We start from the raw sequence: 16726 nt of genomic DNA on the forward strand, positions 1-16726 counted from the left end.
AATTATCTTAAGACCTTAGAGACGAAACAAAGTTAAAATGAAGATGTATTAGTTATTTCTCTCATTGCTATGACAGACTAGCAACTCGAGGAAGGGCTGTTTGTGTTTGTGGTTTAAATGGATATAATCCTTCATGTCAGGGACATTAGGAGGAAGGTGAGGTGGCTGGTCCCGTGTCCCCACAATCAGAAAGCAGAGAGATGGCTTCTTGTGCTCCGGTTATCTTTTCAAACCCACTGCCCCACCTTTTTCCAGTCCAGGACCCTACCTGTGGGATGGTTCCAGACGTGCAGAATGAATCTTTGCTCCCCAATTATGGCTAACTGGAAATAACCTCTCAGATGTGTCTCCTAGGTGACTAAATCCAGCCAAGTTAGCAGTAAAATCAAGTATCAGGGCTGGGAGAGGCTGATCATGAGGAAAACGGATCCGGTGTCATTTGGAAGCTGCACTCCCTCACCCCTGGCTTCTGCAGTTCCTCTCAGTGTCCGCCACGTGACTGGGGGTGACCGTGCTCTGTTCTTCCACCCCTCCTCTGTTCTGCATGTTCCTCCTTGGCTATCTTAGTGGTTACATGAGGTGCAGCCTGGGAAAATACTCACTGAGGTCGTTCTGAAAGGCGAACATCCATCTGTGTTCTTTCCTCATTTACACAATGGGCAGTTACACTTCGCTAACCATGCTGTCTGACCCCCCACCCCAGGGCGTCCTCAAAGACTCCTCAGAGAGCTTGAAACCTTGTGCAGTTCAGACCTTTCATACCGACATTATCATCGTTATTTTGCTTTATTTTTGTTTTGTTTTGTTTTGTTTTTAGACAAGTTCTCACTCTCGCTCAGGATGGCTTCAATTTTAGATCAGTTGTCCTGTTAGCCTCATGACCTGAGATTACAGGCATAAACCCCAATACCCAGTTCATACTACATTTGCCCTCTACACATGTATACCCATGGCGTAGTTGGGTTTATAAACTAAGCAGAGTGCAATATTAACAGTAACTCATGACATATAACAATTAGACAAAAGTACTCTAGTAATAGTTTCACAAACAAGTTTTCTACGCAAATGCCTTATTTTGTTTTTCCCTACATGGGGCATTTTGACTCTCCTTTGGACATCTGAGTCAACAGCATGTTTAACGGCAGCAGTTATTAAAGTGTTTCTGCCTGAGAGAACTTGGCCTGATAGCGGAGTAGTTGGGGGCAGGTGTGTGCAGTGCACAAAAGCCAGGTTCGCAGCCATGGGTTGGGGCAGGATTGATGCAGAGCCCAGATAGTGAACTGTGAGGTGGAAAAGTGGAGAGGGAATGGCTTGGAGGGTGACACCCGCCTCTGGGGAGAGGCGGGCTCTACAAAGACATGATCTGTGTGAAAATGACAAACTTTGTACGCAACTTTCAAAATCTTTGTTTTGCTTTGTTTTTCAAGATCTGTTTCTCTGTGTAGCCCTGGCTGTCCTGGAACTTGCTCTGTAGACCAGGCTGGCCTCAAACTCAGAGATGCTCCTGCCTCTGCCTCCCGAGTGGTGAGATTGAAGGGATAGACCACCACCAGCAGCTGCCAAAGCACCTGGTTTTGTGAAGTAGGAGTTCTTCCTAGAGGTTTTCATCAAATATCTTCAGATCACATTTAATCTGAAGCCATAGAAAACAAAACTACATCTGGGGTTATGGGTGGCCACTGTATGTAAGGAATACTAGTCCTACCTTTTATACTAGTAAGCTTCTGTACTACCAGACTTTAACCAACCTAGTAAATTGAGTATGTATAGGGTACACATTAACATAAGGAAGTATGCAAATAGTGCTATCCTCTGAAGAGGATCTCTTATTATTAATTATTAATTATTAGGTTTATTGCATATCCTAAATGATATAGTAATTTCCCCCGTTGCGCTCTCTAGTCCCCTCCTGCTGATTTCCTTACTCTTCCCAGTCAGTCCCCCTTTGACCTTGTACTTTTTGGGTTGTGCTGGGTAACTACAGTTACAGGAACAGGAGTGAGGGTGAATGAGTGGTTAGTGCTTTCAATGTCGCCTACCTTCGCCATGCAGGGAACAGAATGAGAAGTGTTTACAGAGATTGGGAGTCGTTTAGGGATAGGAGGTGGGCGACTGATTCCATTAAGGATGGAGAGAAGCCTAGGGAGTTCCCTGACGCTCAGTGAGCATTCTTGTTACATGACTTACTCAAGGCTGTGCGATCTGGAGACTTGAGCCTGCATCCTGGCAGCATCACTACATACCTTAAACTACCTTCTAAGACACCGAGTGTGTGAGTCTCCGTGTCCTCGTTACACCAACACGGGTCAGCCTCTCTCATGGCCTGGCTAAGGGGCAGTGCTAGACCATATGAAGTCTGTGCTACATGTTCTTAGGTGCAAATGATGGCATCATGCTTCTCAGGACAGTTTTTTAATAGGGTGAGTGTTGAAGTGAGAGACTGGGGCCACTGAGGTGTCTCGGAGGGGAAAGAGCCTGTTGTGCATGCCTTCTGACCTCAGTTTAATCCCCAGAATCCAAGGTGGGAGGAGAGAATCTACTCCAGCAAGTTGTGCTCTGCTCTCCACACGTGATACACATGTGTACCTGTGCTGGGAACCACACCTTGTGGTACATATGTGTACCTGTGCTGGGGACCACACACACAGACACACACCATGCGCACAGTATGATAAGATTGGAACACTTCTAAAATGAGAGAAACTGAACTCTAAGGTGATGAGTTAGGAGAATCTTGGTGATTGAGTTGTTTTCTGTCTGCAAAGGGACACATACGTGTTTTTAACACAAGAGGGAAATACGGTAACTGCGAATCGGGGTAGATTGCTAATCATGTCAACTATTGGGAGAAAGAAGGAACCCCTAGGGCAAGCATTGCTATGGTAGGACGTCTTCCCCTTATACTCTTTATCTGCCTTGTTGCTTTGGTTGTTTTGCGTCAGGTGTCACTGTGCACCTCTGACAGGCCGGGCCTTGAACTCACAGAGATCACTTGCTTATGCTACCACACCTGGCTCGATAATCTTGGTAAAGGAATCCCAGGTCTCTAAGCATCTAAGTTCAATTTGCTTATCTGGCTAAGAATACCATTAAGAGTTATGCCTGGGCCAGAGAGATAGCTCAGTTGGTAAAATGCTTGCTGCACAAACATGAGGACCCATGTTTGATCCTCCATACTATGTAAAATGTCAGTTGAGATGACAAGCCCTCATAATTCTGGTTCGGAGAGGATAGGTCCCTGGACTCATGGGCCAGGCAGCCTAGCTTACTGAGAGACCCAAGGTCCTAGTGAAAGACCTTTCTCTAAAAACAAGGTGTGGAGCTGGATAGACAGATCAAGAATGAGTGCTTGCTCTTCTGGGAGAACAAAAGTTAGGTTCCCAGTAAACATATCACACAGATCACAACTACCTGTAACTCCAGCTCCAAAGGTGTCAATGGTTCTGGCACCAGTAGCACGAACACACACACGCACACACACACACACACGTGCGCGCACACATACCACATGCACACAAATAGTAACAAGATCATTAAACACAAGATAGACAGTGTTTTCTTCAAGAAAAGACAATTCAAGTAGCCCTCTGGCCACCACATGTACTCACCCACACAAGTGCACATGAACATATGCAAACACAAAAAGACACATACCCTCAAACACTTCTGGGAAAACAGTTTTTCTCTAGAATTAATAGCAGTTCTTGTTAAGAGGTAGACTACACTGTGTACTTATCCCCTCCTTTCTGCTGTATGAGGAAACAGGACACACACCCATCTTCTTGCCTTTTCTTCTTTTTCTTTCCTTTAAGAAAAACATGAATGTGATTATTTTTCTATAGTTTACGCTGGTTATTGCAAAGTCGTGTTTTGTACACTGATGTTGCAGTAGCCCAGACTAACTTCCAGCCCTTGCGCATCATCCTCCCCATGCTCCCAAGCTTCCCCGGCCTCACAGGCAGACACCATCACGCAGATGGTCAGTGGGAAAGCACTAAACACAAAAACGATGACCCAAATCAATCCCCAGAGCCCATAGTGGAGGGAGAGGGCTACGTTAAAGCCTTCATACTCATGTTAGGACAGACTGCACATATGTGTGTGTACACACAAAATAAATAAAATGTGATAAAAAATGTTTTTAAATACTGATACAGAAAACTGTCACCACAGAGCCCAACCGTTAGCGCCAGCTCTTTAAACTCACACTGGCACATTTATCATACACGCGGTTCCGTGATGTCGGCTGTGTTTTCCACGCAGCGCTGCTGGATTACCATGACCACACAGCAACACACATCACCTTCCTCAGTCCTCCTTGCAGAGATAGTTTTCATTGTCACCATAACCGTCTTCCTACTTTTTCTTGATTAAAAGTATAGCTGTACTGACAGATATAGTCAAGAGTTAACTGGCAGCTGGGTGTGGTAGCATATACCTGTAATCTGAGGCAATTTATTGAGACCTTATCTCAAAATAAAGTTGAAAAGATCTGGAATGTTCTTTGGTAATTGAGCACTTGCCTAGCATATTCCAGGTACTGGGTTTGATCGGCAACCCAAAAAATATAAAAGGATTGATGGTTATAAATAGAATGTGTTGATTTTTTCCATGTAGTTTATATTCAGTAAAGGTTATTTTAAAAGTGAACATATTGATTCTAATGCTTTAAAATATGACATTCAGAAGTGCTTCCAAGTACAGATGGGGGAAGGACTCTGATTTTATTATCAGGACTCATGTATTGTGAGTTCAGTTCAGCTCTCTAATAATAGTTTACAGTTTGTATAATGTGCCATTTTGCTTTAAAAAAGAAAGCATGGGAGGTTGAGTGTAATAAATTATGACAGCGTTCAAACCTTGAGCAAATCTGTTACTTAAACTAAATTTTAATTTGTATAATTAATATTTTCAACCCTAGCTTAAGTTAATTAACTTTTACTTTCAATTTGCTATGTCATTTGAGTAGATTTAATTGAGCTGCTTTTCAGCATAAATTTATATTCCTGTTCAGATGAACTGTGGGAAATTAAGAGTAGTTAAAAGCTTATCTCTTTAATATTTTTGCATAATTAATTTGATTAAAACAAATCTCATTAAGGACCTTTAAAGTAAAAGTTTATGTGGTGTAGGAAAGGATTTATATCCATTTATTCTTGCTGAATCTGTACTGGATTAACCCCAATTCTGCTTTGGCTGCAAACTACAAATACTGCAGCCAATTATCCCACCCAGGTCAGGATTGCCCTCATACTGAGGGTTTGTTCTTTCTCACTACGGAGGCAGAAGGCAGACCCTGAGGGGAAAGCAGGTAGCCTGGAAACCTGCAGTATAACTCATCATCTTGGGAAATGAAGACATGGCTGTTGTATGGGGCCTTGGAATCCAGAGTTGCTATAATTTGTTCCTAAATGGGTTTTGAGTTTCAGAGCCGGGGAGAAAATTAACTCACACAGATAAGCCTGTTGTGGCTTTTTCTAGGACCTAGAAAGAGCTAAGACAGAAATTATTATCTGTAGAGACACAGAAGTCCCAGTTGTTGGTGATAAGAAGAGGAACCCAAAAGCAACTCAGAAAACCAGAATGGCTAGGCCGGCACATAGCTGGCACTGGGCAGGTGGTGATGAGCATCTCTAATCTCAGTGCTCAGGGCTTGAGGCAGGAGCACCACACTGGCCGAGCCAGACTAAGCTACATAGTGAGGCCTTGTCCCTAAATAAATCACTAGATGATAGGTGGGTAGGTAGGTGGGTAGGTAGGTAGGTGGGTAGGTAGGTAGGTGGGTGGGTGGGCAGGCAAGGAGGTAGACAGAGAAAGGTTTTGCTGGGAATATGACTGAATGGGTGAGTACCAATTTGGCATGTGTGAGGTCCTAGGTTCAAACCCCAGCACAATAATTATAATGTTGATAATAATATCAAATAGGAATCTCCTGTCTACAGAAGTCTGCTTCCTCTTTCTTCTTTGTGTGTGCCAAGGCAAAGTCCAACAGACTGCATTAATGTAGGTATTTAGAATGACAAGAAATTGCATCAGTGGAAATAATTAGTTTCCAAGAACAGAAATTAGTTCAGGGAATTGCCTTTGTCACTTTGGGTGTCTATAACAAATGCCAAGGTGGCTGAGGTGCCACACACACATATTCCTCACAGTTTATTAGGCTGGGAAGTCTAAAATCACAGTGCTAGACTCTCATGAAGCCTCCTTCCTGGTCAGCAGACAGCTTCCTCACTGCTGTACCCTCACATAGCAGAGAGACTCTCTCTCCTTCAAACTCACAACCCTCCAGCCACCGCCTCTTGCTAGTGTTGGGGTTATAGGTATGAACTTCCAATCATGTCTTAATGATACCAGTCCCATTGATTAATACTCAGTGATTCCACACAGATTGTTTGCAGATGAGTGTGTGTGTGTGTGTGTGTGTGTGTAATGTGTGTGTTTGTGTATGTGTGTGTGTGTGTGTGTGCGTGTGTGTGTGTGTGTGTGTGTACAGAGGTGGGGGATGGGGAAGGAGGAGGGAGAGAGGGATGAAGAAGGAGAGAGAGTGTGGGGAGGGAGAGAGAGACCGTGCATGCACGTGCACACGTGTTTGGAGGTTAAAGAACAGCTGTGGGAGTCTGTTCCCACTTTCCACACGAGGGTATCAAACTCACATCTCCAGGTTTGGCTGCAAGTGCTCACTAGGCCATCTTACTGGTCCCTGGTTACATCACTTTTAAAGCCAGAAAGAAGGCTTTGTTGTAGCCTCTTTGGTAGGTTTTGGTTTTGGCTTTTTGTCTAGAAGTCTCAGTCTTCCTTCTAGAAGTCTCAGTCTTCCTTCTAGATTTAATCTAGTAAAGTCGGCCTCAGCTGTGTCTTGGGTTGTTTGCTCTGTGTCCGTTTTCCACTGTGTAGCTCTTCCTAAACTTTGGCAGTGAGCAGCGGCCACCACAGTCAAGGCCACAGTTACTGGCACAGCAGCCATGGCACTGGCCTGTCAGAGCCTTTCACATCACTCGTAGACCTTCGCCTGCTGACCCAATTAGAGAAGATATTGTTTAGGTTGGTGTCTTACTGTGTGCCAAGCAGTACATATTTAGTACATGAAAGGGCCTTTAATCTCCAGCACCAAGAAGGAAAAATGGGAAAGTGAAAGGGGAACAGAAGGAAACAGTGTGTCTGTCTGTCTCTCTATGTGTTTGTGTGTATGAAAAAGAAAATCATGAAGTATTTGTACATATGTATTAGTATGATAGTATTGGAAACCTGGGCTATGAGCACAGTATTAAGTGCAAGACTACTGAAGTTTAACAGCAGAAGAGTGTTTGACTATCTGAAGGGAGAATTCCTTCGGGCTTCAAGCACACCATCCATGAACAGTAACAGCTTTTCTTCTTACAGTTCTCAGGTCAGCTTTGGAGCAGCTTTTTAAAATTCCTCTAGATGTTAGGGAAGCGAGTCACAGATAACTGGGAGTGTGGGAATCTGTGCATTTCTCTGAGACTAATGATCTTGGTGGAGAACAAAAGAAAACAAACAAAAAACCAACCAAACAAACAAAAACCAGACAGAATAAGAGGCAGGGCAAAGCAGCCTCCAGATAGCCGTAGCCAGAGAGCCCTAGACACAGGGGTGGTCTGGCTTCCTTTAAGACAAAAAAATAAAGATAAAAAAATAAAGTATTTCACATTTGAAGTGTTTGTTTCCTCCTCCTTTCTCACTGTAACCACTGCAATGAAACAATTGTTTTCAAAGATCTGTCAATTGTGTTGTAAGATTCATCGTTACAGAGACATCAGGGCAGATGGGTTAAGCACCAATTTCAAGAGACTCATCCGTTTGAGTATCTGTCGTTGACTATACTGTACCAACCATAAGACAGTAGAAGTTATCAGAGCCACTGTCACAGGGAGAACATGGCAATGCAGGTCATACTTACTTCTCAGACAGATGGGGAGACTACAGTTATACGGAAGGTGTAAGAATAATTATAGTCATTATCATAATGTATCAGTGGGAGGATCTGCAATGAAAACAGTTTAGACCTACTGTTCTATCATATTTAGGTGACTCCAGTCTGTAGCAGTAAGATAGGCTGCACGCACACACGCACGCACTCACCCACCCACCTAAGAGCTCTCTGGATTTGTGAATGAAAGAAAGGCACGCACACACACACACACACACACACACACACACACACACACACACCCGCTGCCTTGACTAGCTCAAAGGCTGAGCAGTTCTAATCTTCCCCAAGGCTAGCATACTTTTCCTCTGGTACTCCTGGCTTAACACCCTCTATTTCTATATTTTATCTTTGTTGCCCTGACTCCTTCCGGGTGGGCCCCTAGTCTTTGCTGCCCAAGATGCTTCTAGGCAGTCCTTCCAGGGTCCACATTCCTTCTCACCTACATTTCAGATGATTTTCTTTCTGCAGCTCTAAATCTGATCCCTCTCCTTCCAAGACATGGTGATTTCTCCTCCCTTCCTCCCAGTTTCTATCTCACACAAATCTAAAGGTCCCACCTCAATCTACCTGCCCAACCATTGGCTGTTGGCTCTTTATTGATCAATCAAAAACCAACTGGGCATAAGGACCTTCAGCATTTGGACACACAGATTCCTGATTTTGGGGGCCAGATTAATTCACAGCATTAGAACCAATTCCCAGTACCAATCACATTATAATTTTAGTATATTTTGGACATGAACAGTTGTCTACAGTAAGATGTCCTCTCTAATTACTTGGTCTAAAATTCAACTTAAATAAGTATACAATATTTATCACCTGTGGTAACAAAATTTATTCTGTGTAATAACCATGACATACATGCAGTACCATGTTTAATAGGCCCTCCAGAGCTCTGTATATACTATAGTTTGGTCTGTTTTCTACATTCTTTAGGAATCTGGGAAAGCCATAGAAAATGAAATATCTGTCATAAAACTTTGCATTAAGCTCAGCTACTATTCTTGTAAAGTTTAGCAACAGGGTTAAGGAATTTAGTCCTTGGTTAACTGTGGCCACAGCTGAATTTAGGAGACTTTATAGTTGCTTAGAATTACCTTGTTAATCTCTAGTACAAAGAATATTGAGACTTTTACCACTAATGATTGTATACATGCATAAAAGTGAAGACATTGCTTAATTTAAAGTGTATACATAGATACCTTTATTATATATTTATTCATTGTGTGAATATATGAGCTGTATTTTTACAAGGATTTCTTATTTTTTCCCAAACAGATAAACAATCAGATCCTTTATGGAAGAAGTCATCAGAATGCATCTGCCATTATTAAGACTGCCCCGACCAGGGTCAAACTGGTTTTCATTAGGTAAGGGAAATAGGCCTGGTTTTCTAAATACAGTCTCCTCTTCAGAGACCATTGTTGGCATTAGTATTGTATTTTAGCTTTGTCTAACACTATATTCTAAAACTACACTTTCTGTCGCTCTAAGAAAACTGGACTGTTTTTACTCTAGGCTTTTTCTTGTTTTCATGTTTCACAAGACGAAATTGGTGGTTGAGCCTCCTATTATCTGTATTTCAACTTTTAAAAGTATCTTCGTGCTTACATCTGTACAGATGTACTGGAGGCCACTCACTACTGTTACCATGGGTTGGTATTTATTGATCAATTATTGTCTTTATGAAAGAACCAACATTTAGAAAACCCAGAAAAGTGTAGGGGTGCTGGTGAAGGCTGTACGTGTATCAAACTGGTAGAGTTCTTGCCAGGATGTGCTAGATCCTGGCTTCATCCCCAATACCAGTGTGTGCCTATTATCCAAGCTATTGGCAGGGGTTGAGGGTCAGAAGTTCAAGGTCATACTTGTGTACATGGAGAGCTGGAGGCCAGCTGAGCTGCTTGAGATGTTGTTGTTAAGAAGAACAGGACTAGAGAGGATGGAGCCCCGGTCAGCCAGCTCTGCAGTGTTTGGGATTCCACACTCTGCCCACCTCACCAGCTGACTGCCTGAGGCCCTACAGTGCTTGTCGGTGAGAGGTGGGAGTCTGTCCATCACTAGTTTTCTAAATCAGCAAGAGTTGAGCTTAAGCCTCAACTCTTTAACTGGAATTATATTAAAGTCTGAATAATTTGTAGGTAGTGTAAGTAACCGTGTTTGTTAAATATTTCTGGGTATCTTTTCCCCATGGGCTACCATTTTTAAAATGGACACCTCATCTCCTTCATTGTTTTGCTTCATTTTTTTTTTAATGATGGGCTGCAAAGATGAATCAATACTTAAGAGCACTGGCTGATCTTGCAAAGGACTCAGATTCAATTCCAAGCACCCATGTGGTGGCTTACAGCACCTGTACTTGCAGCACCAAGCATCGGTCCAGGGATTCCGATGCCTCTTCCTGATTTCAGTGGACACCTGGTGTGTACATGGTACAAATACACTTTTGAAAGTAACCAATAAGGACTGGGGAACCAGCTCAGTGGTAAAGCACCCATCTAGAATACTGAAGGCCCTGGGTTTCATCCCCAGTACTATAGAACGAATAAAACAGCCAGCATGATGAGCAGCACAGGGTAAGGTCTGAAAGACGTTCACTGCCTTTTTAGGGTGAAAATGATTGTTATTTTCCCTTTCTTGCTAATTACCATCCAGGAGACCTCCCCATTGGTGGGACCACTGGCCCCCCGAGGGTAGTTTTGTTCCCAGGTTGGACAGTGGCCCATCTGAATATCCTTCCACGCCACCTTTATGTCTTACCTTGCATTTGCTCCTGATACAGTCTTCCATCATTAATCAGCATCATCCTTTGCTCTCACATAACATCTCTTTCTTCCTTTGTTCTGGCTTCCAAACAGGGAGATCTTCTTGTGTGTCTGTGTATTGAGCTCCCTCCTGAGGCTTGCTCAGCAATGCTTTCTTTGGGGTCTCTCTGCTGTGGCAGTTGTCAGTGCTTCAAAATGAGAGTTTGCTGATGATAACTTGAGCAGACTTGAAGCAAGATCATTCACTGAAAAGGCTAAACTGTCCTTTGAAAGAAATCCACACAGGTCGCAGGTTTGGACTTAAAGACTGTTCATGTGTTCGTATATTGAAAGGTTTGGTTTCCAACGTGGTCATGTAAAAACAAGGACCACTGAAAAAGAGGGGCTTAAGGTTGGCCAGTCACTAGGTACTGCTCTTAGATTAAGGCACTTGTCTTGGATTGTGAGTTAGTTTTCTTGAAACTGTGTCCTTATAAAAATATAGCTTCCTGCTTGAGAGATGACTTGGGCACTGCCCTTCCAGAGGACCAGAATTTTGTTCCCACACCCACTTATCACTGGCTATGATTTCAGCTCCAGGAAAATCTGGTGTCACTCTGGTCTCCTTGGGTACCTGCATTCACATGTACACACTCAAAATACATTTAAATTTTTTATAAGATAAAGATACCCTTGGGATGGACTTGGTAGAACCATTGCTTCCCGGGCACGGGGCTCTCAGGTCCGTCCATTCTGAACACTTGCCTCCCATGCGTGAGTCCATCCTCAGCACCACCAAGATTTGAAACATAGAAGACAACAATGGGCCTGCTCCCCGGATCACTCTCTGGCTTCCTGTTTTTCCATGTCGCCTCTCCCTTTCCTACAAACTGTCAGTGATTTCACCATTTTCAGGCCCTCACCACAGCTTGCACAATGCTGCTTGGATGTTCAGCCTTTAAAAGCATGAGCTAGCCCTCATCAGAGAAGCTACTTCTCGCAATAGGTAGGAACTAACATAAAGACCCACCAACTAGGCAATATGCAGAGTGCGAGACTTTGGAGCACCCTCTGATAAATGTGATGTGTTCTTCAAACACCGTCAAGACTCAGGGATCCATGTCTCAGGGATCCTCTGAAGAGTCAGAAAGACTGTAGAGCCAGGGGATGGATGATTCCAAGGAAACGGTGTCTTCTAGATCCAGCAAGACTGATGCACGAATGAACTCAGAGTGACGGGCAGCATGCACAGGACCTGTCTGTACAGGTTCAAGCCAAATGGGGTCCCAGCACTGAGAAGAGAAAAGGGACATGTGCTCCCATCCCCTAACCAAGAAGCCATTTGCAATTGATACCCGCTGGCAGAGGAAAAATCAGTGTCTCTACAAGAGTATCATTGAGTGTATTGATGACAGCAGGGCAGACCCATGCCCGGGAGAACTTAGCCAACACACAATGTGCTCAATGTGTTTTTCTAGAACTTTGCTTTGTTTCAAGACTTTTTGTCTTTTCATCTTCTGCTTATTTATGTTGATTTTCTATTGGGGGGGTGGCATTTCTTGGTTTTTGCATTTGTTTGTTTTTTAAGAGAGAGGAAAAGTACATTAATTTGGATATGTAGGGAATAATTGAGGAAAAGGAAAACATAATCAAAATATATTGTATGAAAAAAACATTTTTCAATTGAAAAGAAAGCCCTGAGCTGAACAAATGTCTTTTCTTAATAAGCTACTCAGCCTTGGTATTACATATGTGTTTGCATTTGTATTTCATTCTAGCAGCAAACAAACGCACGTGGCTCTCTTTATTTAGTGCGTGGCATTGGCCGCAGTGACAAGTGCTGTTACCAACAGTGCCATTCCTTTCGGCATCAGCAGAGCATTGATTGCCAGTTCTTGGCCTTCTGCTTTAAAGTAGCAGAAAGAAAATGGAGCATGGGTCAAAGGAAATCATTTCATGCAGGAAAGTATTTGGAAGTCAAAACCTTCCTCCTCCTGTAAAGGAAGCTTGGAGCGATGTGAAGTTGACCATAAGAGACAGAGCTGTGTATCTCCATAGAAAAGACCTGCCAGCTCAGTTTCCTGATAGTTTCCAGGGTTGGTTGTTGGTTGGTTGGTTGGTTTGTTGGTTGGTTGGTTGGTTGGTTGGTTGTTGGTTGGTTGGTTGGTTAGTTGGTTGATTGGTTAGTTGGTTAGTTGGTTGGTTGATTGGTTGGTTGGTTGGTTGATTTTCTTTTGTTTTGTTTTTTTAGAGCAGAATGACTCATAAGAATGTGCACTGAGTTAATGATGTATGTAACATTGAGGAGGATGCTGAGCATTTATTTGCTAAGTGATATTAAGTACCTTATAAGTTATCAATGTACATTGAAAAGGTTTGATCCAATGAGGAACTGTCCTGTTCCTTTGAGGCTGTTATTAAAATAAATACTATAAAACTTGGTGTCTTGCAACTCCAGAGATTTACTTCTTCCTTCCTGATGGTTGAGGTCAAGGTGCCAGTGAGTTTGGTGAACGGTGAGGGTCTGCTTCCTGTCTCTTACTAGTTCTTTACATGGCCAAGGAGTTTCTTATTCCTGTTTTATAAGAGCAAGAATCCCAAGAGAGCCCTGCCTCCATGAGCAGATCTCTCCCAGAAGGCCCCTAACTAACACTGCTGCCTCGGTGATTAAGTTTCAGCATATGAGTTTGGAGACACAAATATTCAGACCATAGCATGTACTGTTATAGGAGGTCATTAAATTATATTATAATTCCCAGGATCTGTTGGTCATTTAGAAAATGTTATTGAATTAATTCCTTTTTAGCTACCATAGAGCAGTTCTAGGTTCTTTTCCAAAGTTCAAATCATAGTAAGTCATTTATTTTATGTGGATTTAAATATATGTATATAATTGAAAATTCTTTGTGTCTAAGTTCAGCTTCTTACAATTTTCCCAGATCAGAAAATCTGAAAGATTTCTCAATTTTTCTAAATAAATAAAAATGGATTGGCAGGGTAGTTCAGTAGTTGAGAGCTTGCCCAGTGTGTTTATAGAGATTGCTGGTTTTAGTTTCAACACTGCCCAAAGTTGAGGGGCAGGGAAGACACACAAAAGGATAGGCCTATAGAAAGAAGAAAATTGTAGGAGCGATTCTATATACTTTTTGTCATATCCACTTTTTTAAAGTTACAGGAAAATGAATCAGAAGAGATGTGTGTAGTGCTGACAGCCAGTCTTTATTGACCTGATTTGATATATATTTGATATTTTATGTGCAGACAATGAATTAAGCCTTTACTTGTCCAAATGGAAGGAGCTATTCCCCCTGAGAATGCTTACCTAGATACAGGGTCCCCCTTCCCACCCAGAACCTGGCTAAAAATTAGTAGAAACCTTGGGTCCAGCATCCCAGGACTTGGAACCCAGCTGTTTTCACACATCTGTGTGAGCTTAGTCAGTTTCCTGGTATAAATAGGCATGGTTACCTGTGGGCTTGACAGTGTCTGCCAATATGGGAACATCAGTGAATGTGGCTGGAAAGGTTAGGAAGGGTGAGAGAAAGGGCCTAAAAGAAGTTATAAAGGAGATGCTAAAAAATGCACTCTCCTCTATGTTCTGTTTAATTTTAGGATGGTGTGCCTGTGTGTGTGTGTGTGTGTATTTGTGCCTCTGTGTGTGTGTATTTGTGCCTGTGTGTATGTGTGTCTGTGTGTGTTTGTATGTGTGTCTGTGTGCGTGTATATTTGTGTCTGTGTGTGTCTGTGTGTGTGTATGTGTGTCTGTCTGAGTCTGTGTGTATTGTGCATGTATATTGTGGGCATACAGGTGGTTCATTTTCTACAGCAAGGGTGTAGAAATCAGAAAACAACCTGTGAGAGTCAGTTCCCTCCACCATGTGGGTCAGGCTTGCTGACAAGCACTTCTTGTGCTGCCCCAGCTGTGATGCTGTTACACAAAGCAAATTTGTCCTGTAAGAATCTCTCATTACATCATAAAGAAAAAGCACCAGGAAAAGGAACAATATGTAAAGTTACTTCCTGGAACTGTTACTAAAGGGATCAAATCCCCATTCTTAGCTTATTTTTTAAGTATGGTTTGCCCATTATTATTAATAAGGAGTACAATACCTTTAATAAGGAGTGTGCAGAGAAACATCTAATACAGTGAATTCCAATGTCAGTGAAATATTTTAGTTTTACTTGGGTAACTACTATCAGAGCTCTACTGGCTAGAGCTCTGTCATATCCTTGTGTCTGTCATCTGTCCTGGCCTCTGGAACATCAGTGGTAGAGTTGTACCAGGTTTGCACCTATGTGTACCATGTGGTGGCACAGGAGGTTAGCGTCCATCTATCCACAGAGGCTGTACATCGTGATCCTGGCCAGCGTTTTATGCTCATGGCTGTCTGTCCATCACTCGCTTGTACTGCCGCTCTCAGACAATAAGAAACCAGATTTGGCTCATTTGGGAACCTGATTCTGGGAGAACTAAAGGTTAGTTTATGAAATTTCAGCAGGTTAACTCGAGTCATCTCAGTGACATGATTAAACCACATAGCACTTGAACGGGGTTATCTTATTTGAAACTGCATTTATATATACTAAATTTTTTATAGTTGATGCTTCTATTTGGAAACATTTCCGCCTTAGTTGAAATTACTAATTTTTGAAAGCTTTCCATTATACAGAAGTTATGAGCTTTTATACCTTGGTGTCTCTTTTCTAATTTATTGACCTTTGAAATAAACATTAGAACTGGCCACAGGTTTTTGGAGTATGATTAACACTTGGGGAGGGGGAGCTGTTAAAATGTGCTAGGTGTCGTGTTTCAGTTAGCTGGGTCCCTTAGTCTGTATTGATGACATCTTCGTCCTGTTCCCTTAACACATGTATTCATTCATGTTAATTGACCTGTTATTTCCTGGGGTCTGAGTTGCTGTGTGTAAGTATCCATAATTTATATAACTACCATAGTGTGTGTGTGTGTGTGTGTGTGTGTGTGTGTGTGTGTGTGTGTGTGTGTGATCATATTGAATCAAAAGCATGCAGCCTTTGGTTTGTTGTTACTCACCGTTCATCTGAATGCATATCACAATCTAGGCTCTTGGTCCATTTTGTGTGCTTCCCCTCGACACAACCAAGCCAGCTTACACAGAGCAGGCTATGCTCATGCTGGAATGAATAGAGTGAGTAGCTGTGTGTGATGTGAGGGAGCCAAGGAGACTAATGATCTTGCCTATAGCGCCTGTCATGTCGTCCCTGACTATCAAGAATTAAATGTCAAGTATAAGAACTCAGTCTCCATTCTGTAATTGCGTGTGGAAAATGTGTACTGTGTAAAGCTTCTGGGGCTAAAGGAGGCAAGTGAAACTGAAAGCCTTGGGAAGATTTAGTGCTAGCGGCCAGGCCCTACGAAATAAAAGCTAATTCACCAAGGGAGCCACCTTGTGTATCCACTGGACATAGGTCTTGTTTGGGCAATTCACAATTGTGTGGCCTGCACATATTCCTGAAAGATGATATTGGCTTGAAATTCATATGAATATCATAGTCCTCTTGAGGCAGAGCCAATCTCAAAGTCAAAAAACCTCTCACTTTGTAGCCTTCTGGGCCTTTGGGAAGGAACCATGGGAAGAGATGCTTAGCTGAGACCCAAAGCACAAGGAAGCAAGTTTGTACAGAAGTCAAAGGCTGGGTGTTAGTCAGTGCATATGAACATTGAGAGGGGTGTGTGTGTGTGTGTGTGTGTGTGTGTGTGTGTGTGTGTGTACGTGCATGCACATGTAATTTCAAATCCTTTAAGAGGCTGTCTTTAAAAACACAGTGAATAATATCATTCATGGCATATACAGTGGAGAATTTTGAGGACAAGGCCTGACATTAGTGCTGACGTCCACCTCAGGTCAGAGTAAGAAGACAGCAGAGACAGTGGTGCCTCCCAGACTGTTTCTCTCTTGTTGGCCAATATGGTGGACTTGTGAGTGTCTTCTACAATGTTCTCAAGAACTCTTATGTAATTTCTTCCAGTCTATCTTTCCTGTACAGAAAT

General features: G+C 42.6%; 1 protein-coding gene across 4 annotated transcripts in view; it reads left to right on the plus strand.

Annotated features, from left to right (window-relative positions):
- Positions 1 to 16726, plus strand: part of Patj (PATJ, crumbs cell polarity complex component) — a 304077-nt gene that overhangs the window by 182646 nt on the left and 104705 nt on the right. For all 4 annotated transcript variants that reach the window (XM_087660182.1, NM_080398.1, XM_087660184.1 and 1 more), the window contains 1 exon segment: positions 9230 to 9321. In XM_087660182.1, the coding sequence (XP_087516308.1) occupies positions 9230 to 9321 (92 nt within the window).

This window comes from Rattus norvegicus, chromosome 5 (assembly GCF_021556685.1).
Source record: "Rattus norvegicus strain SHRSP/BbbUtx chromosome 5, alternate assembly SHRSP_T2T, whole genome shotgun sequence".
NCBI classification, from domain to species: Eukaryota; Metazoa; Chordata; class Mammalia; order Rodentia; family Muridae; genus Rattus; species Rattus norvegicus.